This window comes from Nyctibius grandis, chromosome 20 (assembly GCF_013368605.1).
Source record: "Nyctibius grandis isolate bNycGra1 chromosome 20, bNycGra1.pri, whole genome shotgun sequence".
Classification (NCBI taxonomy): Eukaryota; Metazoa; Chordata; class Aves; order Nyctibiiformes; family Nyctibiidae; genus Nyctibius; species Nyctibius grandis.
In genome coordinates, this window is record NC_090677.1 from 923,161 (window position 1) to 947,286 (window position 24,126).

General features: G+C 48.1%; 1 protein-coding gene across 2 annotated transcripts in view; it reads left to right on the forward strand.

The window, feature by feature from the left end:
- The window catches only part of PRKG1 (protein kinase cGMP-dependent 1), a 577,366-nt gene that overhangs the window by 15,230 nt on the left and 538,010 nt on the right, over positions 1-24,126 (forward strand). Inside the window, exon 1 of one of the 2 annotated variants that reach the window (XM_068416566.1) lies at positions 18,451-18,761. The exons of the other annotated variant lie outside the window; for it this stretch is intronic. Within the exon in view, the coding sequence (XP_068272667.1) occupies positions 18,451-18,761 (311 nt within the window). Of the gene's footprint in view, positions 1-18,450; positions 18,762-24,126 lie in introns of those variants that run through there. 2 annotated transcript variants of the gene reach the window in all.

Sequence of the window (24,126 nt, forward strand, 5' to 3'; positions counted from 1 at the left end):
GTGCCTTTTCGCAGCAGAAGCTGCTCGAGCCTAATACTCCGCTAATGAAACTATTGAGGTAATGATTTCCCAGTGTGGAGGAAACATTTGCCGTTGACATTATCTTGGTCTAGCCTTCAGACCCACACAATGATAATGGGATAATTACGACCCAATTTCATGTGCTTAGACATTGCTTTCATTACAGACAAATGTTCCTGAAAAAGTGAAATGTCATCCCATTACTGGCTGATCTTTAAAACCTTTAGGTGGTCTCTCATTTTTGCCCTTACAAATATAGTTTTCACTTGTATGCGTTCAAAGATGAATTCAGCATAAAGTAATTACTGTGTTTATCAGCATGATAAAGCAGGCCTGGTACACTAAAATAAATGAGAGTTTACTGATCTTTAACCAATAAAAAGCACACAGGAGGTTAAACACTGTTTTTTCTTTTGAAGTGTACTTCTCATTTAAGAGCACCGAAGGAAAATTCAGGCTTGAAATGAGAAACGATGCAGGTTCGCTTGGGACTTGCATCGTTGGCATCTCTGAAATAAGATCAAGTGCCTCGTGGAGGCTGTACCACTGGTTCCTGCTCAGGGGCTCCCCTGGATTTGCCTGTTGAGAAGCAGCAGGACAAGAAGAAGAAGACATTCAGGACAGCTTATGTGACGTGTTGTTTGGTGGAGGTGAATCCCAGCCACATTTCCCCCTGTACTGGTGAGGCCCCACCTTGAATACTGTGTTCAGTTTTGGGCCGCTCACTACTTGAAGTTGTGTTGGACTCGTGGCACTGCTTAGTGCAAGGAGATGGACAGAGAGCCTCGACTGATGGGGCAGTGGGAAGAAAATGGTTACTGTGTGCTTCTCCGTATTGATAGCTTTCCTGGGTGCACATGGACACACCTTGAAATGGATTCTGAGCTCTGAAAACCTTGGTCTGATAGTAAAAGGACTGGTAAAACTGGGCTGTTTGTCCTGTTTTTTTTTTTGCATAGCCAATCTCTTCCTGATGTTTTTAATTGATTTTTAGCTCAGATGAGCTTGGCAGAGTAGTTGGTAGTGCAAGGAAAAAAAAGGTTTGGTACCACTGTGCGGGAGAAACAGTGATGGATTGGCTCTGGGCAGAGCATTAATTTAAATCAGGGTTAAGGCTGGGGTTGAATAAATGAATGCTGCACCATCTCCTTCCTGGCCACAAAGTCTTACAGGAGGGAAAGGAGAGACGAGAGAAAAGAGCAGGTATAAGCATATGGTATGCAGCAGTACTCCTAAGCACCAGGTATGAAGCGTAGCAGCGTTATCCACTGTCTTCAGTTACTGTGGAGGACAAGGGCACCATGTACATTAGGGGCTGCTGGGCTGGGTTGTGTTCTTAGAGCTGGCTTAGCACCTCTGGTAAGGGATGTAACAGTGCTGAATAGGATCAGCCGAGGGTAACACAGAATATTATCACAGAATTGTTTTGGTTGGAAAGGACCTTCAAGATCATCAAGTCCAACCGTTAACCCAGCACTGCCAAGCCCACCACTAACCCATGTCCCTCAGCACTACATCTACACGGCTTTTAAATCCCTCCGGGGATGGGGACTCCACCACTGCCCTGGGCAGCCTGTTCCAGTGCTTGACAACCCTTTTGGGGAAGAAATTGTTCCTGATCTCCAATCCAAACCTCCCCTGGCACAACTTGAGGCTGTTTCCTCTCATCGTATCGCTTGTTACCTGGGAGACTGACCCCCACCTCGCTACATACTCCTTTCAAGTAGTTGTAGAGAGCGATAAGGTCTCCCCTCAGCCTCCTTTTGTCCAGACTAAACACCCCCAGGTCCCTCAGCCGCTCCTCATCACACTTGTGCTCCAGCCCCTTCACCAGCTTCATTGCCCTTCTCTGGACTCACTCCAGCACCTCAAAGTCTTTCTTGTAGTGAGGGGCCCAAACCTGAACACAGGATTCGAGGTGTGGCCTCACCAGTGCTGAGTACAGGGGGACGATCCCTGCCCTGGTCCTGCTGGCCACACTAGTGCTGATACAAGCCAGGATGCTTGTGGCCTTCCTGGCCACCTGGGCACACTGCTGGCTCACGTTCAGCTGGCCATCGACCAACACCCCCCAGGTCCTTTTCTGCCAGGCAGCTTTCCAGCCACAACATGTTATCTCCCTTTACTGGTAAATCACATCACAAGGTTGGTGGTGGTCCCAAAGTGCCTCGTTTCCCAGCACCTCCCCTGCTGCCATGGTTATTTAATCCAGTGGGGAGGGGGTGACACTTGTCTTGTGGAGGGGGAGAGGGGCTGGGTGACATTGGTGCTGTGACCGACCCCTCTCCCCATGCATGTGCAGAAGTGGTGATTGATGGGGAGAGGCTGCATGAGGCTCTGGTACCCACCACACAGTGGTAGTGGATGGGAGCATTTTGAAACACCAGCTGAGGTTCCCAGGCAGTCCTTTATTGCTGGAGATTAAACACACATGGATTATTTCAGCGTTATCTTCCACGTGATGGGAAAAGTTTTTTGATGAAGGCAATGACAGACCCACGTCTTGTAGCCTTGACTTAAGGTTACGTGTCCCTCGAGACACTGGTGAAGGAGGCGAAATGCAGAGGACAACCCTTAGCTTAATGCCGGGAAGTGGTTAAAAACGATCAAAAAATATGGTGCTTCAGTTGCCGGGGAATGGAGGGAGGTCGCTGCAGAGGGGAAAGCTGGAGGGCTGCACAGACCCCAAGCTTTCCCGGGAATGAAAAAACGCTTTCAGGTCTGCCTCCCCACCCTCTGCTCTCGTAAAAGGACTCATAGACCAGAAATCTTTAAACAGATGGTTTGAATAAAGTAAAGTACAGAGCCAGCGGTGCCCTCGGGTACATCTGGGTAACCACACCACCCTCTGAGGAGCTCCACAGATGCAACCAGAGGTTGCACTGGCCCGGGAGGACCAAGCAAGGTTGAAAGGCTGCACTGTTCAGACACTGGTATTTTTATCGGTTAAACCCCAGGGAAGGATTCCTGGGTGAAAGCTGCCAAACCCCCAAAATCAACTGTTAGGTGGGGAGAAGCATCTCCTGTGTGCTGGCATACACGGCTTGGCTGTGCAAAATATTTCCCCGTCGGCATAGCTCTTTGCAGCCACCGTAAATGGAGGGGACGTTGGGTGGCTGCAACGTCCTCCACACCAGCAATGGCAGCGAGTGACCCCGAGATGGAGCGAGAGGGAAGATTCAGGAATAAATATGTTTGGGCAGGAAAAAAGCTGGCTGCTGTGGGGCTTTTATAACCTAAATCTGCTCAGCTGGGGTTGTGATAGGCACCTTTCCTTATTGCAGTCTACAACTGCCTGAAGGGAGGTTGTAGTGAAGTGGGAGTCGGCCTCTTCTCCCAGGCAACTAGCGATAGGGCAAGAGGACACAGCCTCAAGCTTCACCAGGGGAGGTTCAGGTTGGACATTAGGAAGCATTTCTTCTCAGCAAGGGTCATTAGCCATTGGAAGGGGCTGTCCAGGGAGGTGGTGGAGTCACCATCTCTGGAGGTGTTTAAGAAAAGCCTGGACATGGCACTTAGTGCCGTGGTCTAGTTGACAGGGTGGTGTCAGGGCAACGTTTGGACTCGATGATCCCAGAGGGCTCTTCCAACCTGGTAGATTCTGTGATTCTGTGATTCTTGGAGCTCACCTGTGGAGCAGTGGGGAAGGTGGCACTACTAACCTCAAGTTGCAGAAGGAGATGTATGCGCTCTACCACTTTGCCTGGGCGTTTGTTCTCATCATTATTTGTCCTTCGTGTTCAAAATAGGTGCCTCGTTTTTCATTTGAATTTACCTGTATTCCAGTTGTTGTAACGTCTTTCCCTGCTACTCCCAAATGCTATTTAATACTGAACACTTGATCTACATTATATTGTCTATATAATATAATTAATTTTTCTCTTATATTTTTTTTTTCATAAGCTAAACAAATTGAGCCATTTCTGTCCTTGATAAAGAAATTTTTTTTCAGCTTTCTGGTATTTTATTGCCTTCTTCAACATCATCTCCAGCTGCTCAGTATCCTCTCCTGCAGCTGGGATGTTAGCACTCTGAAAAGCAGTTCAGCCTGAGCCACCAGTAGATATGTGTTGTTATTGATCTCTAGTCATCATTTCTCCATTTAGTTAGTTGTTTTCTACTGACACACTGGTCATAACTTCACCCTCCTGGTTCGCATGGAGCCACTTCTTCATCAAGGCCTCCACCAAAGCAAAGCAGGAAGGTGGAGAGGTCCTTCAACAAAGTTCAACAAGGCTACGTGTCAGGTCCTGCACTTGGGGCACAACAACCCCACGCACCGCTACAGGCTGGGGGAAGAGTAGCTGGAAAGTGCCTGGTGGTAAAAGACCTGGGGGTGTTGGTCGATGGACGGCTGAACGTGAGCCAGCAGTGCGCCCAGGTGGCCAGGAAGGCCACCAGCATCCTGGCTTGTATCAGCACTAGTGTGGCCAGCAGGACTAGGGCAGGGATCGTCCCCCTGTGCTCGACACTGGTGAGGCCGCACCTCAAATCCTGTGTTCAGGTTTGGGCCCCTCACTCCAAGAAAGACCTTGAGGTGCTGGAGCAAGTCCAGAGAACGGCAACGAAGCTGGTGAAGGGTCTGGAGCACAAGTGTGATGAGGAGCGGCTGAGGGACCTGGGGGTGTTTAACCTGGAGAAAAGGAGGCTGAGGAGAGCCCTTAACGCTGTCTACAACTGCCTGAAAGGAGGTTGTAGCGAGGTGGGGGTCAGTCTGTTCTCCCAGGTAGCAAGAGGTCGGTTTCCTCTCACAGGACGAGAAGAAACAGCTTCAAGTTGTGCCAGGGGAGCGTTAGATTGGGTATCAGGAACAATTTCTTCGCTGAAAGGGTTATCAAGCATTGGAACAGGCTGCCCAAGGAAGTGGTGGAGTCACCATCCCTGGGGAGATTTAAGAGCCGTGTAGATGTGGTGCTGAGGGACATGGGTTAGTGGTGGACTTGGCAGTGCTGGGTTAATGGTTGGACTTAATGATCTTGAAGGTCCTTTCCAACCAAAACGATTCTATGATTCCTAGCAGCAGGAGATCGCCCTGGCTTTTTTGGCAGCTTTCAGAGCGCAGCCAGTGGGATGGGCAGAGATAAAGCTGTGGGTGGGTGATGTTCAGCATCCCCTCCCAGCTTTTTGGGGTGTTCTGATGACCATTTTGTGGCTGTATGGTCTTTCCCTAGCTAGAAACCAGCACTTTGGTTACTGAAAGAGAAAATTATTGCAAAGAATATGGAGGAAGGATGTCTGCTGACTTGCAGTCTTGCCCTTTAAAATGCATTATATTGACTAGCTGAAAGAAGGTGCTTAGCAGGGAGACGTGTTTTTTCAGTTTCCTTTGAACTTGCTGGCGTCGTCTATAAATCAAGCGCTGGACGTAGGGAGATTTAATGCGTGATGCTTTTTGGTGACTAAATGCAACCCTTCTCATTTCCCTTCTATAATCCCTGGGATAAAGCAGGCACGACGGTGGAGCTGGCCCTCGTGGGGCAGCGCTTGGCTTTGCCAAGTCTAATAACTGGCATTGACTCCGAACAACTCCTTTGAAAGAGCTATAAGGTATAAATAATTAATACCTGTTAAATTATTCAAGCTGGAAATACAGTACATGAATTCAGTGAGCTGACCAGGAGAGTAATTATGTTAATTAACCCATGCAGCTAGCAAGAGCTGCAATGAGCTCACGTTTTAGGCTGCTCTGTGTTTTTTAGGAACAGAAATGAGCTAAAAATAAATAGAAATAAACTAAAGCTACAGTTCAGGCTTTGAGCAGCCTGGTCTGGTGGAAGGTGTCCATGCCCGTGGCAGGGGGGTTGGAACTAGATGATCTTTAAGGTCCCTTCCAACCCAAACCAGTCTGTGATTGAAAAATATGGGTTAAACAATGCGGTTTGAATGATCAACAGACAGACTGCATTCAAATTCAATTGGATTTATGTTCAAGTGGCCCCTCTTTCCTTCAGGGGGGAAGCAAGTACATTTTTTTTAAGCTTTAATCACAGCTTTCTGCAAGAACTTGAAGATGTTTTTGAAAACTGTTAATAGCGTGGTGCAAGAAGTTATCTTCTAGATACTCTGCTCCAGTCTGCACATTTGTACAATTTCTGTCCTGTGTCGCTGAAGAGGTAAAGAGATAGGGGAAAAAATATTAAATATATATTTTTTGAAACCCATTAGTGTTGTGGAAGAAGTCCTAATAATGATGTACAAACTGAAGGTCTAATTTTGCAAACATGTAACATGCCGTTCAGTGGGCAGTAAAACCTGAATGTACGGTAAAAGGCTTTTCCAGTAAAAAGAAAAAAAAGCATTTAGTAGTTACAAACGAAAAATATTGCATTAATTTGAAGCTTTGAGTTCAACTAATTAGAGTTAACTGATATTTTAGGACTGGAAGTGGTCACTGTCCAAATGCTCTGCCTGCATTACTCTCTCCAGTGGATGAATAATGCGTAGCCTCAGGAAAACAGGTCTTTTTTCCAAAAAGTTGGAACTGGTTGCATTGTAGACAGATAATTGATTGACACCATAGGCCTTCATATGAAAATGAACACTCTCTGACTCTTCCTACTTATGAATATCAGTGGATATATTCAGATTTGGTTCTCTTTTTGTGTGGTTTTTATTTTCCCTAAAGGCATCATGCTGAAAATGTGTCTAAGACTCCTTATTTACATGAGGAGGCATCTGCCATCCTGATTCCTCGAAGGACATTTCAATTAGTCTGTTTGGGTCTAAAGAAAAATCTCTTGGAGGATTCCTGTTTTCCTCCTGCTCTTGTTTTGTTAATAAACATCTTCACTGTGAAGGTAGTTCTTTCTTAGTATTGAATATAAATGTTTGTTATGGAGTTGGAAGAACCCTGTTAAAATGGGTTAATGAGAGAGACATTTAAGAAACGCTTTTGATTTCCCAAGATGAAATGGGAAGGCTTGGCATTTACCTCCGCCCTGAGCTTTCCCTCTCATCAAGGAATTACCCAGGTGAAGTGAATTTTCCACTGAAAATCTCAAAACCTGCTTCAGCTCTAATGGTTTTGGTGAAACTTTTCAACAGGTTGCATCGATATGCAAATGTTAGTTGCATATTTGGGGTAATTGCAAATAATGCCTCTTAATAAAAGCAAGAGAAGAAGCCACAGGTGAGAAATGGACTCCTTTCCATCAATGAACGTGTAAGAACATTATTTGAGAAGAGGGATGTGTTGCAAAGTGGAGATGTTGGGTGCAGTTGTTCTCCATGCAGGTTCCTGGAGATGCTTTAATACTCCCTGAGCTTTCAAATCCAGCTCAGACTATAGCAACCTGTGAACCAGCAATGATTATGGCCTATCAGTTGTTGCTTATGCCTTTGAAAGAGCACAGAATGTGGAATTTTGCTCATTCACAGGCTGGATATCAGACATAGGGTTCACATCTCCAATTTCATCTCCTGAGAGGTATTTTGTGGCTTATTTCATATCGATATCACAAATACATCTTGTGGCTTAGTCTCAAAATCATGCCTCTTTCTTCCAGCGTCATTATCTGGGCTGATAAAAGGTTTTACCTCTCTCTACAACGTAAGCTGGGACATGCTTTGACTTATTTGCAGCTAGACTCTGGGCTGACCTTGCTTTGCCGCTAAAGAATTGGGTGCTGTAGCATTTCAGCCTAAGGATAAATTTATTTCCCTGAGTCTCCTAATCCGTTTGGGTTTGATTTGCCTTTTAAAAACATTATATACCCTGTCTCCTGAGTGTCTCCTATAAAAATATATAGAAGCTTGAGGGGAAAAAGACATCTATTTAGATCTTCAGTTCTAGTGGGGCTCCTGTATCAATTCTTTCCCCATAATTTAGGTCTCTGTGCTCAGCATTTGCTGTTCTGTTAACCAATCAATACAAATTCTGTCTGAAATTTCATTAATGTTTTTAAAATAAGAGTTTCCTTGCAAAGTTTAACTTTCTCTGTACACCTGAGGAATTTGGGAAGGTGGTTTGTGTTTTTTTTTTATGTGATGGATTAATTGCAATTGCCGTGATGTATAAGTATGGTGGTATTAGCATGAGCTCTTTTAATTAGTCTTTTCTGGGATTTTCCTAGGGAATAAAAATGGAAAGTAAAAAGATTCAGACTCCTGAAAATGGAATCACTTAACATCTAAAGAAATGAGACTAAATACAGAATTGTGGTACGTAGTGAAAATGAAATGTCTTTCTTTTTCAAATTGGTCATTAATACTAAAAGACAGAGATTTTTAGGTTTGTGTCCTGACTTTTACGTGTGTGCTCGGAGTTGTTGCATGTTATTGTAGTGGCAGCATGTACCGGCTATTGAGCCAAGAGCCAGGAATTGGTGTGAATCAATGATCTCCTAAAGGCTCCCATGTAAGGTCTATTACTGAATCAAATAGTTGATTCAAACTCTCAACAAATCAATCTTTTGCGTCTCTTTAGGGGGAACACGTAAAGGTGTTGTAAAGAAAACCCACCTAAAATGGGATGTCTGGTCTGCTGGGACTTGCAGGTAGAGTTATTATCTCTCTGACAGTTTGCTTATCAAGTAAACTGAATATTAAGGAGAAAGAAGGCTGTGAGTCTCACTACCGTACGGGATATATAGAGAGACAGTAATGTGGTTTTATAAATGCCTACTTTTATATAAATATGCCCCTTAATAAGCCACACATTCACTTCTTTAGAGTTGTCCTAGCTAACTGGAGAAAAACTTGCAGTATTAATCCTACCCTCTCGCTGAGAAATAGAATATATTAATATCGACGTGAACTTAAAGCTGAGTTTGAGCAACGCTCTTGGCCCTCATGGCCTCTTTTTTTTCCTAATGCATGCATCTTTTTTGTTTCTATATTGCCTTTTGATGGAGTATTTTGGGGTTTTTTTGATGTTTTGTTGCTTTTTTTTTTGTAGTGATGGTGATTCAACAAGTATTTGGTGTGAAGGTTTGCAGCTGTGCACCTCAAACCAGGAGAGCAGGGCAGTAGAGGGCGGCATTACTCCTTGTGTTTCACGTTTTCTTCTCCTAAAAGAAATGAGAATTAAAAAGCAAGGGGGGAAAAAAGGAAGAATGTGGAGAATGCTGTGCCTGCCAGAGCTGCAGGCCATGTAAGGGAACAGAGCGGGGCCAAGCGTGGGGAGGTGTCTCACGGCGCTTCACGCTACGTCATGCCCAAACCATGAGCTGAAAACAGTGGTTTTGCTGATAGTCGTGGCTTTTAGGCAAAAAAAGAAAAAGGAAGAGAGTGGGTTTAAAAAAAAACAAATCTACGTTTGCGTATCTGTAAAGGAGCAGGCGGATTTTTGAAGCAGGTTGCGAATTTGCGCTCCTGTTCCAAGGAGCAGAAGTATAAAATACGTTGCCTTCTTGTCTGTCACAATGCAGGGTTTTATGCTTGCGTACCGATATCGATCCTTCCTATTCTAACAACACGAGACCCTTTCACAGCACGTCGGATGCTTTGCAGATGAGTTTGTACACTGAGCTTTGCGTATACGGATTGCGTAAATAAGGGTAGGAAGAAATCGCCCTGTTGTTTGGGCCAAGCTGCTCAAGTAAAACCATGGACGATAAAGCTTCAACAGAAATAGTTTTTGCACAGAAGTAGCCTATAAAAGGTTGATACCAACCTAGAAATCCTTCTCTCTAGAGCACAGAGGAGTGGACCCAAAGTGCAAGTTGCCTTTGCAGCATCATCGCTTGCATCATTCGTTCCAAGTTTGAGGAAGCTCTCATGAGTCGGTATCATAATCAGCAGTGAAAACCATGCTGTTCTCCACTCAGATCAAAGATTAGGAGGTGGTGGGGAAGATGTGCAGAGGCGAACCTTCCCAGCGTATTTTATGGTGGGGAAGATGTGCATAGGTGAACCTTCCAAGCACGTTTTATGGTGGGGAAGAGTTGCGCAGGTGAACCTTCCAAGCGTGTTTTATGGTGGGGAAGAGTTGCGTAGGTGGACTTTCACAGCATGTTTCAATGCATGTTTTAATCCTGTGCAACGGAGAGGAGTCAGGGTCGGGGCAAAAGAGCTGGAGATGGAGCTGGAGTCAGAAAAGGCACCGCAGCCCCAGGTTTGCACAGCCTGGCTTGCCTGCGGCCGGTGAGGAGCTGCGGTTGCACGTTCCTCCTCCAAGATGGGGTAGCGGCCGTGCAGTGGGAGCGAGGAGGGAGCCCTGCACCTTACGCAGGGGTTTAGCTGGTGGATTCGAAGCAGAAATTGTGCAAAGGGGAGAATAAAAGCGCTGCCCTTCCCCTGATTCCCCCGACACAGCAGGGCAGTCAGTCGAAAGCTGTTGGCAATGCTTAGGAAATCAGGCGAACACTGGCCTCTAATGCTCTGATGAGTAGAGCAATCAGTTCCAGCAAACACTGACAAAGAGAAAACTGTGAGCATAAACGTTGTGACACACTCAGAGAGCCCAACCTGATGAAGTTTCCCCAAGCATAAATAAGAAATAGCTGTAGAAAATCAGTGGAGCGCTGTAAAACCTTTGTGAAACCTGATGTGAGCCCCTGTTTGCAGATTGTGCCTGGATGATTCATGGATATTTCCTTGGTACTTTAACGAGACGGGTCCTCTGTGGGACGCAGCCATTTATTCCGAGCTTTAAATGATCATGGGGATCAACTTTTGAGTACAAACCTTTTCTGGAAATGTTTTCTGCAAGAGAGGGTTTAGCATGGCTAGAATTGCGGTCCTAAACATTCCTGGATGCTTAAATAAAAGACTGGTACTTCAGTAATTTTTTTCTAGTTGCTGAGGACGTACAGATGTCAGAAAAAGGCTTCAGAATAAATTCTATCATGAATCTTTCTAAAAAGGAAGGCACGTTTCAGTGCAACTTGTGTTTGTCTTTAAGAAACACCAGCCTGTCGTCCCGTCATGTAAAACACAGGCTTAAAATCTGTGCTTCGTGCTTATTGTTATAAATACCTGAGACGTTCAAATAATAATTTTTAATAAGCAGAGGAATTAATTTGATTACATAAAGAGACGGTGCACTTGTTCACGATGCATTCATCACGAAATAATGGTAACGCACTGGTTATTTTCATATCGGCGGTAGCGGGATACGTGTTTATTTCTAATCCAATTTCAAATATAAATGAATTGTTTTGAAGGTTGGATAAATCAGCCCAACAGACCAAGGCAATTATGGTAGGTGAGTAGTGCATTACTGGCAAGGAGAGATAAGAAACACTGCAGGGTCCAAAAGGGCGATGAGAGGGAGCGCCCGGGATTGCAAAAGCTCTGGGCTGGCAAGTGGTTTGCTACCGTTAAACCTGGGAAGTCAAGAAATGGCATCAAGCAACTTCAAAACCAGGCCATACAAATGAGCTGCTATTGATTAAAATAATTTTTTTTTGGGAAAATGAGTCTCTTGCTTTTCATACTTTCCTGAGAACTTTGCTTTCCACCTCTTGCAACCAGAGAACCATGGTTAAAAAAATGAGCAAGTTGCGGAAGGCAACGGAGGTTGGAGAAAGGAAAAGATGTAACTGCGTGGTGATAGCTGATGAGTTTAGCTGTGTAGGTGTAGAGTTTTAAAAGTACAGCATGAAGAACTGCAGGGTGGCTCACAAGGCAAACCTCACTCCTGGTCAAGGCAAGTTTTTGACCAGCGTTGAATACTGATGCGAGAATCACTACTCCAAAATGTGCCACTTAGAAGCTGTCGTTGCTAGTTAGGGTCCTCCATAAAGACAAACGAAGGGATGATCTCACACGCGAAATGTTAGTAGGAGCAGATGCCATCAGAAACAAAGGCAGAAAGCTGGGATTTGACCCCAGATGTCCTGCCACCCCGTTGAGTTCCTGATTGCCTGGGCCGTGTAGCACAGTAAGGGCAGATCTATATTCTGCCCAGGTGCCTTTCCGAAGCAACGCGATACAGAGGTGGCACGCAGCGTGTTAGGCAGCTGTAGGGTTTCTGGCTGTGTCAGTGGCTTTGTAAGGGTCTTGGCTGGGAAAATGAGGTTTGGGAAACTTTTGGTATCCTGTGGGTGTTGATCGTTTCATGCCTGAATGATGTGCAGAGCTTTTCAGCATTAGGATGCTGTTCCTGTGACCAGGCTGGGTTGTTTTCATCCTCGGGCAGTGACCCCACGCTTTTTGGTGCGTGGGCTGGGTGATGGATGAGTCGCTGAGCCCTCCCACCTCCTCACCACGACACTGAGATATCATACGGTGGGAGGAGGAATATATGTTGAATAGTGAAGGTAAAAGGGTCACTGAGCATGGGCTGTCCCAAGCGGTTAAACTCTGATTGATGAGAAGTGCAAGGAAGCTGGCCTGGCTATCCGAGGGGTGACTCCGTGAAAATCAGTGGCCTCAGATCCAACATGTGGCTCCCACCTTCCTTCTAATGTTTCAGCTTCTTCCAATCTCACAGATATGTGTGTGAGAACCAGAATGAATCTGTTTTTCCAACTATGTCAGCTGAGCTGATGTTTTCTACAAACTTCACCTCCATTATATCCCGTATCTCACAGCTCCAAGACTACACTTCCATCCTTACATTTAGTTTAATTGGTCCCTGGGTTCATTTGCCAGTAGCTTAAGGCTAAAAACAAAAGAAAGCTACATTTCCAGGGCTCTCCTTGTCTAAATGCTGCTTTTGCTCTGCATAGTCAGTGCCCTGGGACTGCTGAGAAAAGCAGGGGCATAGTCAGTGTCTAATTGTAGTAACTGCAAAACAGCACTAAGTATTTATGTTGGCAGCTTTCACAACAAGTTGCTGCTTAACATGAGCCTAAAGAGACTTCTTAAGGCAGCTGAATCATTTTGAAGCCGCTTCTGGCTTAATCCACACCAGGGAAAGATGCGTCTAAGCTCTGCTTGTGTCTGACCTTGCTGGGCAGTCCAGCCCTTCCTGACAAGTGGGAAAAAAATCAACCAGTCACTCGAGGTGCGTATGGGTAGAAGGGACCGGGATCAGGGATGGTAGTTCTCACGCCTGACCTGCCTGGATATCTGCTGCTATTTGCAGCTTCTATCTAAGGGTGCACCAAAAAATGAGCTTACTCTTTCCTGGAGAAAGCCCAGCCCCAAAGATTTCATTTAGGCTGAGGATATGAGAAGGTGGGAAGCCTGTAGCATCCCCTCCTACCCCAGAGCGACTCGCAAGCAGCTGAACCAGCACTGAAGTGAAGGGATGCGGAGACCCACTGCCACCAGGTGCACCCATCGGAGGGGGTGAGCTGTTGCAAATCCAACTTTCCATGTGATCATGGGAGAAAAAGCCTGGCTTAGAAAGACGTCTTTCAACTGAAGTGTCAGGTGCTTTTTGGAGGGCAGAGGATCTGTGGTTTCTGTAGACATGTAGGCAGGGCTGGTGTGAATGAATAGGGTCTTGTTAGTGGGGAAAAGAAGTCAGAGGGACTGTTTTGGTTGCTCTAATGGAAGGAGAAAGCTTTGAAGGGCTTCTTGAATGTGTATTCAACTTCTGGGTATTGAGAATAATTTATTGTGCCGTTTTTATGTAAAACTCATGTTCCTCCCATAAAGATGACTGATACTCTTCTACTGTTTCAGCTCTGCAGCCCATCCAGCAGGAACTACAGGTACAGGCTTTCCTCCAGCCTGGAAAAACGACGAGGGGAGGGTTCTCTCTTACCTTGCCGGTGCGTTAGGTCCTTTGTGCTATCTATTTTCCTGGACAAAGGACCCATGAAGGAGAACAGGGAGCTTGAATCTTAAATCTGATTCTGGCACATGCATCTGTGCACGCGAGGGGCGGAGGGCTTGAAACCACCGTGTTACATGGATAATTCTCTGCTATTATACACTCATAACGTCTCATCCTTTTGCCTTGTGTGACACAAACGTTCATTTTTGGGGTGTGATGTATGCCCCTAATGTGATCTACCAATTGCAACACAGCACACTTATTTTTTTTCTTGTCTCTGCAGTGAGCATTTTTTGGTAACGTTAATAGGTCTTGGGGTATTTTTTTTCTCATGCACTCTACTCCAAATGATCCTCACCCTGGGAGGATTTCCTAGCGCAGGCTGGAGGGGTTGCAAGCTCTTCACAAGAGCTACTTCTCAGTGTTCCTTACTGATAATGGAAAGAATCTACATACTAAAGGAAAATCCTTGAGATAATCCATTTGAGATGTTGATTTGTCTTTCAGCACTGGGGAATCAATGGGGTTTAAAAGACAGCACTCACTGCAAGAGTGCCCAACCCTGGGTATATCCATCCCTTCTGCAGGGAGGAACAAGTGGGGTTCGGCTTCATTTTTAGAGGCTTCAGAAAGGACCAAAATAAGAGGGAATGTCCAGTGTCACGAGACAATAGGACTTATTTTTGGAGGTAAATGGGGCTGAAGCACTCCCCAAATACTACAATTCCTGCTCCTTGGTCTTGGTGAGGCTGCTTTGACACAGTAGTTCCAGCCTCAGCCCCATCCTCGAGGGCTGAATTAATTTTCCAGCTGCCCCCTGCAAATCTGTAGGGCATCGTGGCCACAGAAGGAGCTACGGGAGGCACTCTGTTTGGGGCAAAAGGCAAAAAGAATGGCCAAATGTGCCTTGGGGAGGAGTCAGATGTGTTCATGTTTCAGTAGGTGGCACTCCGTCCTCTGTCTGAGGGACTGGCATGACTTTTGGGTGCATGGTGGAATAGCAGGTAGTATCCACTGGATGAGACGTGGTGACTCTCAGGGGTGAAGTGCAACTTGAGTTGGTTACAGCATGCTTTTTGCAAGTGTTCAGCTCAGGTATGTGCTGTTTTCCTCTAGATCTTCCTGTATTTTTAGTCTTTCCTTCTTCACACCATAAAGGTGTTGCTGTGAATATTGCACGTCGGGAACGCATTCAGCTTTGCAAGCGGCTGCGTGCCAGCAGTGGGTAGAGTCCCATAGGTCACACACCTTCCCAAATGTCACACCCCTTCCCAAATCTGCACAAATCCCCGACCAGCAGAGAAATACATCACAAAATCCAAGCGGTTCAACTTTCTATCTGCTCCCATAGATATTTTGGGAAAAGAGTAAGGAGTGGATTGGAGTAGGTTAGGCAGGGGGAAAAAAAAACGCTTCCAGGAGGAGGAAAATATTTATGTACATACTCAGTGATGCATCTCCAGCTTTTCTGTCCTCGCTGTCCTGGCCGGCTGTAGCAAGGTGATGTTTTCCCGTCGGCGATCCTGCTCGCTACCTGAGGTTTGACTGGCGAGCCCAGGCAGATGTTTGCAGAATAGAGAGCTTCCAACTACGTTTTTAGCTTGGAAGATGGCAGCTGAGTGGGTGCATTTGGTGACAGCTGATCCTTGAAAGGTTTAGAAGCGAAAGCTATTAAAACCTAGGAGCTGTGCAGAGAGGAAATATTGTGAGTATATCGGAGCCTGCAGAGAAGAAACATCCCTGTTCTGTGTGATTCCCATCAGCAAGTGCCGGCACGTGGTGTTTTGGGGCAGAGAGGACGCTGTCTGCGGATGCTTTTGGTTTTTTGCTTCCTGCTTACTTGACATCCAGGCACAGTATTGCAGTGAAAAAGGCTTTGGGATGACCGTAGCCAAAGGCTCCCTTAACAAACCTCAAGCAGCTTTGCCCCGTCCTCCCGAAACCAAGCCAGTTGGTGCATTCCTGCCATTCTTCTCCCTAAAGCTGTTTCTTTCCATTCACTGGTTCAAGAAGACAAAGCAGCTGCACTGAGAGTCTGAGATTGTTTTATTGGGAACTTTAAGTTGAAAGGAGTGGGATCAGAGGATTTATTTTTATCGGAGTGGGGCGGTACCCTGGGATCCCTGAGATTACACACCAGCCGGTACCAGGACAGCCTGAAGTATGAGCCGCGGGGAGGAGATCTGCACCCGCCTGATGGTTTCTGTGGAAGAGCCGTGAATAGTCGAAAATAGGCAACTGCTGGCTGCCTTCCCACAGCAGAACGCGGCTGTCAGGTTGTGAAGCCCTTTGGGCTTCTTTGGCCTCATCCTTAAATCAGGGAAGAGCAGCCTTAGACTTGACAGCTGCTGGTTATAGTCCCAAATCTAAAACTGAGTCATAAAAATCTCTCTTTAGACCTTGTAGGTCTTATGAAAATCTGCTTCCCACCTGTAAATAAAGATTTTCTTTAGATATACTCAGCTAAATTCCTCACCGGCTTTATTTCCCATAATTTCTCATAGTTTTCTCCAGATCCTTTCTGATCTAGGTACTGTTGTCTCAGTCCCAGGCTGTGCACCTCACAGAGAAACCAAGTAATGTGGCTTTACTGCTTGTCATTAAATTAAGCACAAAATTAAGAAATTAAGCACAAGTTTCCCCCCCAGGGCTGTTATTCCTTTGAAGCCTGGTGGGCTTCAGTTAACCGTATCGCCGTCTCCCTCACCCAGAAGTTGGTATCACTTCTGTAGGGAGGAAACCAATAAAACTTTAAGCATGTCAGCTGAATGCTATTAAAATACTTTATTTATCATTGATTTCTAGTTCGTAGGCAGCAGGAGTGCATCTATTTAATGCCAGTTGTCTTTAAAATGGAAATGTTCAGAAGTTATTTGATACTTTTGTTCCTAGCAAGATTGAAAGGAAGGGAATATACAGTAAAAAATGCTGTCTGAACTTCCAGGCTTTGGTAACCCGTGAAAACAACCGGGGGACTTTGCTTTTGTGCCTGGCTTGTCTGTATCAAGGGAACTGAAAACTGAAGCGTTTTGCATAACCCAATGTTTTTTTCCCACGTGCATCTCGAAAAATGCAGGAGGTATCAAATACATCGAAGAACCTGCAAAGCCTCATGGTTATGGACAAAGGCCAGGCCCTTTCAAACAACAGCGTTGAGCAGGGAGGAGTTGTAATTTTAAAAAAAATTTATTTTATAAAGACCATCTGCAGGTTGAAAGCTGGAACTTTGGACTCAGCCAAGTGCCAGTATGTAACTGTAAAAAAACCCCCCAACACCCAAACAAAAAAAGCTCAATCCCATAAACAGTCTCTGTCTGGGTGTCTCTCATTTCCAGCTAATGCCCGAAGGGGAGGCCTAGACACAGCAGAAACACCCACCTCTAAAAAATGGATCCATGGCTGCATCCTGCCTAAATCAAACTCCCAGAGAGGGAACTGAAGCAGCTGCTTCTGCTGCCCTGAAAACATCCGAGCACGAAACCGCACCGGTGCCCCAGCGCTGCAGAAGCTCTTGCAGGGTTCCTGCATTTAGTTGGGCTGTGGGGATTTTTACCCCTGACTCCTCCAGACTGTGTAATCTTATCAGGAAACCCCCAAACCAGCTATTTTCTTGCCTGCAGATCCCTCTTTCAGCCCTGGAGAGCCACGTTGTCAGGGCATACATCGCCGTCCCTTCTGCGCCCGGCAAACGCCGGCAAGACAAAAGCAAACAGAGCCGTTTGGCACAGAGGGCTCAGCCGCTGCGGCTCATTTATTTTATTTTGTTATTTTTGTGCTGCGGACCCGTGGGCTGGATCGCATAGGTAGAAGCGGCGTGTCGCGGTTTGTCGGCACGCAGAAAATCCTGGTGCGTGGGGCATCGTGCCTGGTGCATTTGGTACGGCAGAAACCAGCTCACACTTTCCTGGGGGTACTGGGGCTACGCAGAAAGTCTATTCGCTGTACTTTAAGGTAGGGGTTTTTTTTTTAGTGCTCTAAGACCCGTATGCCCTGCCTCCAGGCTTTTCCAGTGCAGGCACACTTGACCGATATTCACATGAAAATCTGGGTTTTTGGAGCCCAAAGCTGGCTGAGACTGAGCAGGAGCCATGCCAGGCGCTGGCTTGTGCTTTCCCTCAGAGAAGACAACAAAAATTGGCTGTTGAAAACAACCAAAAAAAAAAAAGTAAATGGGAGGTAAAGCGGGTAAGTTCTATAGGGAAAAAGTAGCACCCTTGATTGGAGCAGAAGATGGGAAGGGAGAGGACCAGGGGGACACCCCGAAAGTGGGACGGAGAGGGCAGGTTTGTGCAGCCATCTCCCAGCCTTTGGACCTGTTTGATGGCCTCCTCCTGCAAAAGGACCGGGAGGGGAGGGCTGGGCACAGGCTCCCGGCGGCGGCGAGCTCCGGTAGTCCCGGGGGGAGCCGCCCGCCAGCCCCTTCCCCGCATCCCCCCCGGCGGTGTGGGCGGGAAGGAGGGAGCGGGGAGTGCATGTGCATCCTCGCAGGCGCCCCTGCCTCCCTCCCCGCCGCCCTCCCTCCTTCCCTCCGCCTCTGTGTGTGTGTGTATGTGTGTCTCCCGCTCCCTCTCCAGCCCAGCCTGACGCAAGGCGGCTGGAAATCGCCCCCTAAACAACCCGGCTCCGGAGCACGGTGCCGGCGGCGGGGGTCCGGCTGCGGTGGGGGCCCCGGCGGGTAGCGGGGCCGCGCCGGGCCGGGCCGGGAGGGAGGGGAGGGGGCGGTGGAGGCGAAGTTGGCTCAAGTGCGGGGAGGCGGCGGGCGGGCAAGGGGGGGAAAGTTGCCGGGAGAGGCGAGGGGCGAGCGAGGCGGCAGGACCATGGGCACTTTGCGGGATTTACAGTACGCGCTGCAGGAGAAGATCGAGGAGCTGCGGCAGCGGGATGCGCTCATCGACGAGCTGGAGCTGGAGTTGGACCAGAAGGACGAACTGATCCAGAAGCTCCAGAACGAGCTGGATAAGTACCGCTCCGTGATCCGGCCAGCCACCCAGCAGGCGCAGCAGCAGAGCGCCGGCACCTTGCAGGGGGAGCAGAGGACCAAGCGACAGGCCATCTCGGCCGAGCCCACCGCCTTTGACATCCAGGATCTCAGCCACGTCACCCTCCCCTTCTACCCCAAGAGCCCACAGTAAGCAGGGGGCGGGGGGGGATCACCCCGGGGTACCCGCCGTGCCTCGCCTCTCCATCCCCTTCTCCCCGCGCTGCCTGCGGGGCAGCCGCCGGACGCCGCTTCCCTTCCAGCCCTGGTCCTCGCTGCCGCCGCCCGCCAGGGAGGGACCGGGGCCGGGGGGGGGGGGGCGCGGAGCAGAGCCCCGGAGCGCGGCCGCCCCGTCTGCCGCCCGCCCCCGCGCCCTCCCGCGTAGCCCCGCGGGGTGGGAAAGTTGCGAGCTCCGGGTTTGGGAGCTTGAGGGGGGGGATGTGTGAGGGGAGTGAGCCCCGAGGTGGGGGGAGAGCCGCGCTCGTCGGACCCAGCCGGCCCCCCCCCTCCCCGTCCCGTCCCGCCGGGGCAGGGGCGGGGGGGCTGCCGCGGGGGGAGTTGCTGCTGCCGGCGGGTTGTACCGGAGCGTATCGCGGTTTCGGGGAGGCTTTACCGCTGCGGGAGGGGACGGCAGAAACCCGGGGGTTTCTCCCCTCCGGAGAGGAGCGGCGCCCGGCACGGAGCGATTCCCAGCGGGGCGGGCAGGGAAACTTGGTGCTCGGGGCACCAGCAGCCTTCTCGCCGCCCTGCCTGGCCTCCCTTGTCCGGAGGGTGCTGGTGTTTTGGGGCGGGGGGAAGGAAGGCAGCGGCACGGGCTCGTTGCAGCGTCCTGGTCCGGTGGAGGGTGTGCGGGGGGCGGGGGGAAGGGGAAGTTGGGGGGAACCTGGTCTGCCAGCACGCCCGGGAGATGCTCTGCCCTGGTTTCACGCTTGCCGCAGACTAGGCAAATTATAGCGATTTAATGGAGAAAACGGAGACCTCGCACGAGAGGGATCACTCCCCCCCTTCCCTTTTATCTTCTCCTAGCCAATAAATCGCGATGCATTTGGTTCAGCGCTCCTTAAGGGACAAAAAAAAAGAGAAAAAAGAGGCGATCCCCTGCTGAAGCGCCTGGCTCCATGTGTAAGCACAGCGGAGGACGGCGGGGGCCAGCCCGGGGCTCGCCGCCCCCCTCCCCGCCCGGTGCTGCCGGGTTGTGCCCCTCGGCTGGGGGCAACTGGGGCTCGACCTCCCCGTCAGCGGGTAAATCCGCCTCCCCTTTACAGCCGACATCTTCTTCCTCGCTGAATTAAACGGGAGCACTGGGGTCACGGAAGATCGTTCAAGCCATCCCGGTAGTTGGGGTTGTTCTTGTTTTGGGTGGGCTTTGGGATGCAGGTCACCCCCCCCAAGCCGCTTGTTAGGGTACATGGCGGACGGGGCCCTCGGCCTCTCGACGCTGGGTCGCTCCGGCGAGGCCCCTCGGGAGCCCCATGCGGGACTTAACTAGCCCCACACGGGTGCGGGGTGATGGCGGGCAGGTGGGGCAGCTGCGAGGGATGATGCCCAGGTGCTCGCCATTGCCCTGCCTGGGGATATCAGAGCAGGAGCTGCCTCCCCGCTGCCGGGACCTGCTCCTCTCCCGCGGTAAGTTACGGGGTTGCGGCCGGGTGGTGCTGCCGGCCCGGCCCGGCTTGGCTCTGCCCTTCCCGCGGCCATGGCGGGGCCCCGCCGTCTCCTGGCAACCGCCGCGCCGGGGCCTCCCGCCCAGGGAGAGGCGGCCGCCATGGGCCGGCTCCGCCGCCTCGGGACCCTCGGCCGGGCCCGGTCGCCGTGTGGCGGGGCGGCGGCTGCCGGCTCCCCTTCCCCCTCACCCCCGCCATTCCCGCCGCCGTTTCTCCACAGATATTTTGCCCTTTTAAGGCGAACGGCCGCGGCTCCGGATTCAAAAGGGTGATGGAGAGAAACTGTGGTGGACCCCCAAAAAAACCCCCACCAACCCCAAAACCGGACAAAAACACCCCAAAAGGGGAGACTGGGCTCTGTCAGGTGGGGGGGGATGGCTCCCCTGTGAGCAGGCAGCGGGCTGAGGTGGGGGCAGGCGGGGGGGGGTGTCTGATAAATGTCTCAGGTGGTATAAGGCAGCCCAGAGGCATTAATTTCTTCAATTAAACTGTAGGACAGCGAATGGCATCCAAAAATGTTTATTTTTCTGTCAGGCGTGTGTGTGTGTTTGCCCCTTGGTGCCCTCCAAGTGTGAATCAAGCTCCACAGAGCTCAGGGAAGCGCTTCAGGGTTCAGCAGAACAAGCCTGGAACCTTTGGTGAAATACGTAGGAAGCCTGATGAAACCTTGAATTAATGTTTTCCAGCTTGAATTTTAATTGCTTGTTGCATAAATGCCTTGCCATAGACTTGTGTGGGGTGTAATGCGTGCCACCTGCCTGGGGGAGTGTTTCATATTGACCTTGCGTGGTCAATGCTCTAACGCTATTTACAATATTTAAGTTACCTTGCAGATTCAGATGTTGATCGGTGAGGTGGGAAAGATACTTGCTCACGGTGTCAGGAGCGCATGTTGCTCTAGGAAGTGTTTGCTCTTCTGTTTGGGCTGTCATTTTATGGTAACGAGAAGCCCTCAAAGCCTCATGCACCAGGATGGACACCTGCTGAGGTGACACCACGTCTTCTGGTGATAGGCGGTTATCTTGGGTGCTTGCCTAAATCCATAACTCTGCTGATGAGCACTTTTTAATTTGAGTGTCCCAATGGAAAGGAAGATAAGGCTACCTAAATAAAGGAGGACATGAGCAGTGTGTTTTGCATACCTGTAGTTCTCATGACTAAAATACAATCCAGATGACCTGCTCTGTTAGTGGTGGGTGTACCTGGGAGACTGGGGAAGTGCAAGCGGTTTAGTTTATTTGGGATCATTAATACCTAAATTTTGATTTTTCTTATGCTTTTCTATGTGCAGTCGCAAATGTGGCTTACACAGTGCTCGTGTGTGGTGGAGGGGAGGTCCTTGTCTTGATTAAACAAATGTGACACAATCTTGATGACATTTTGATGTTCAAGATAACAATTTGTGGTGGTACTGGAGGTTAAGGTGGAGAGGATCTGGAAGCAGAAACAGGAACTACCAAAATATGCAAAGAAGGGTTGACTTTTTTGCCCTGTTCATGCCAGACCTTGGTGACTCTTGAGGTAATGGCATCCAACGTTTGGTTTTGACAAGCCACCGTAGTATCAGCCTGTTGTCCAGCATTGTACAGAAGTAGGAGCACCGCGAGGACACACAGGAAATCTTCAGTTGTTTGGTAGCTGGTGGGTTTTTTTGCACTTAAGTGGTGCTGGATCTTTCCTCCTGATCTGGTGGAGCACCTAAGGAGGCTGGAGACTGGTAGGATCAGTAGTAGTAGAAAGCCTCATTAGAAATGAGGAGGAGTGATCAGGAGGGCTGTGGTAGACTTCTGATACCTGTGGGTCTGACTCTGTGGTCAAGTCTGACTCTGTGGTCAAGTGTCTGTGGAAGCTGCTGTGATTCCACAGAGAAAATTCTGGGTTATAAAATGGTTAAACTCCGAATGGCTTTTAAGTGTGAAAGTGAATTTAATTGCCTCATCTGGAACAAATACCATTAAATCTCCTGCAAGATCTTGCCTTGCTCACAAACCCCGCCTTTTAAGATACGTATAGTTTAAAAAAAATACATGTTTTGGAGTGTTAGTTGCTGTTGCAGGGTTGGGCTTATTTTGCTTCTAAACTTTTTTTTTTAATGTGAAACAGGACTTTGTGGATTCACATGAGGAGTTTATAGCTAAAAATCCGTGGGGGGACATATCCTGTTGCTTTCTTCCAAGTTAATGAGACCAGTGAGAGGAGTCAAGCATTGACATCTTTATCAGTTTTAGTATTTGAGTAACTAGAAGCCAGTGGTCTAAAATACATGGCTTTTTCTTTCTCCTTGCAAGAAGTGACTGGAGTAAGTGGGCGCAGACTGTGGAGAAAGCTGGATGGTTTTCCATGGTAGAAAAATGCCGTGACGAATCCTTATCTCCTCTTCATCTTCTAAAATTGCTGCTCTGTTTGTTTTTCCACACCTTTGACCTCTCGCAGGATATATCCTGGCTGCTAACAGCATGTCAGCATGAAAAGAATACTGTGAGACCGAGTTTAGACCAACTGTTACTCCAATTAAGAATTTAGAGCTGCAAACCAAAGAATGGCCTTTTTAACTAGGAAGCTGTAACTCTCGTCTCTTCGCTTTCGTTATTTTGTACTTGCTGTGGGAAAATACCCAGGACTTTTAGTTTTAAAAGGCTGTTTCGTTTGGAGATTGGCAACAGCTGCGTGCTTTTTTGGAAGACTGTGTAATCAGTGCGTTTTGTTTTCCAGAAGGGAAAAAGAATGTAGAAGCAGAAAGTAAAAACAAAGCAGAGAGCTCGTGAGCGTGAAGAAACATATAGGGCCCAATCTTCTCTTGTCAGAGGTGGTGTATGCCCTGTCGTGAAGTGAGGTAACGGCAAAATGCTGGGTCATTTATAGAAAATGCTGAGTGAGATGAAAAATGACTTATTTTTGTGAGTGAACAGACTTAGGAATGCTTTGAATGTAAAGTTGGGGAATCTGCCAAAATGCCAGAGATGTGTTTTTGGGGGGAGGAGCAGCCTGTGAATCGTATTTAAGAGTTCTAGTTTAAAAAAAATAACATACTTGGTTGTATAGCCTTAGGGAAAGTACGACATACATACAAGAGACTTAACAAAATCCCTTCAACGGCCAAATTGGTTCTTTGAAGGCGAGTGGACTAGAGGCATATTTTCAAACGATTGTAATAGTAATAAAACCCCCCTGAAATATTTGAAAAGCACTTCACATTTAGAGTGTTTGCATAAAACACTGGTATGTATAAATGGTATCTATGCTGTGGTACCCAGGAGCCATCCATTAATTAAAACTCTCAAACTATGGTTCTAAAGAAACCAAAACAACCAAAAACGCACCCCCTTTTCTTAAACCCCACACTTTGCTCTTTCTAAAATAATTTGGAGGATGATTGTAACATAATTTAACCACTAGAAACTGATGGTTGAGATGATTGAGGGACCTGTGCTCAGGAACTGAGACAATGCTCCTGCCGTGATTGCTTCCTGAAAGGTGGGACAGGAGCTGTGAAATCAGAGGAGGGATGGTGGCCTCTTTAGTCCTGTTACGTTCTGGTTTTGGTGTTGCGCTGCAGGAAACATCGTTTCAAAAGCAGTCGGCAGTGATGGATGCAGGGGTGCGACCTTGAATTTTTTTCTCAATATCAAGATGTAATTCAGTATGATGAGTCCAGCAACCGATTGAAATGCGTTTGTCATTTGTTTGAGAATAATTAACTGCTGTGGTTGCTTTCATGTGCTACATGGTATAACTTTGAATCCATCTGAACGTAGTTTAACGTTGTTCTGAAGAAGAATTTATGTGCCTGGAAAGATCTGCTAATTCTTAATTAAATGCTGACATCCACTAATTTCAGTGTGTTTTTTTTT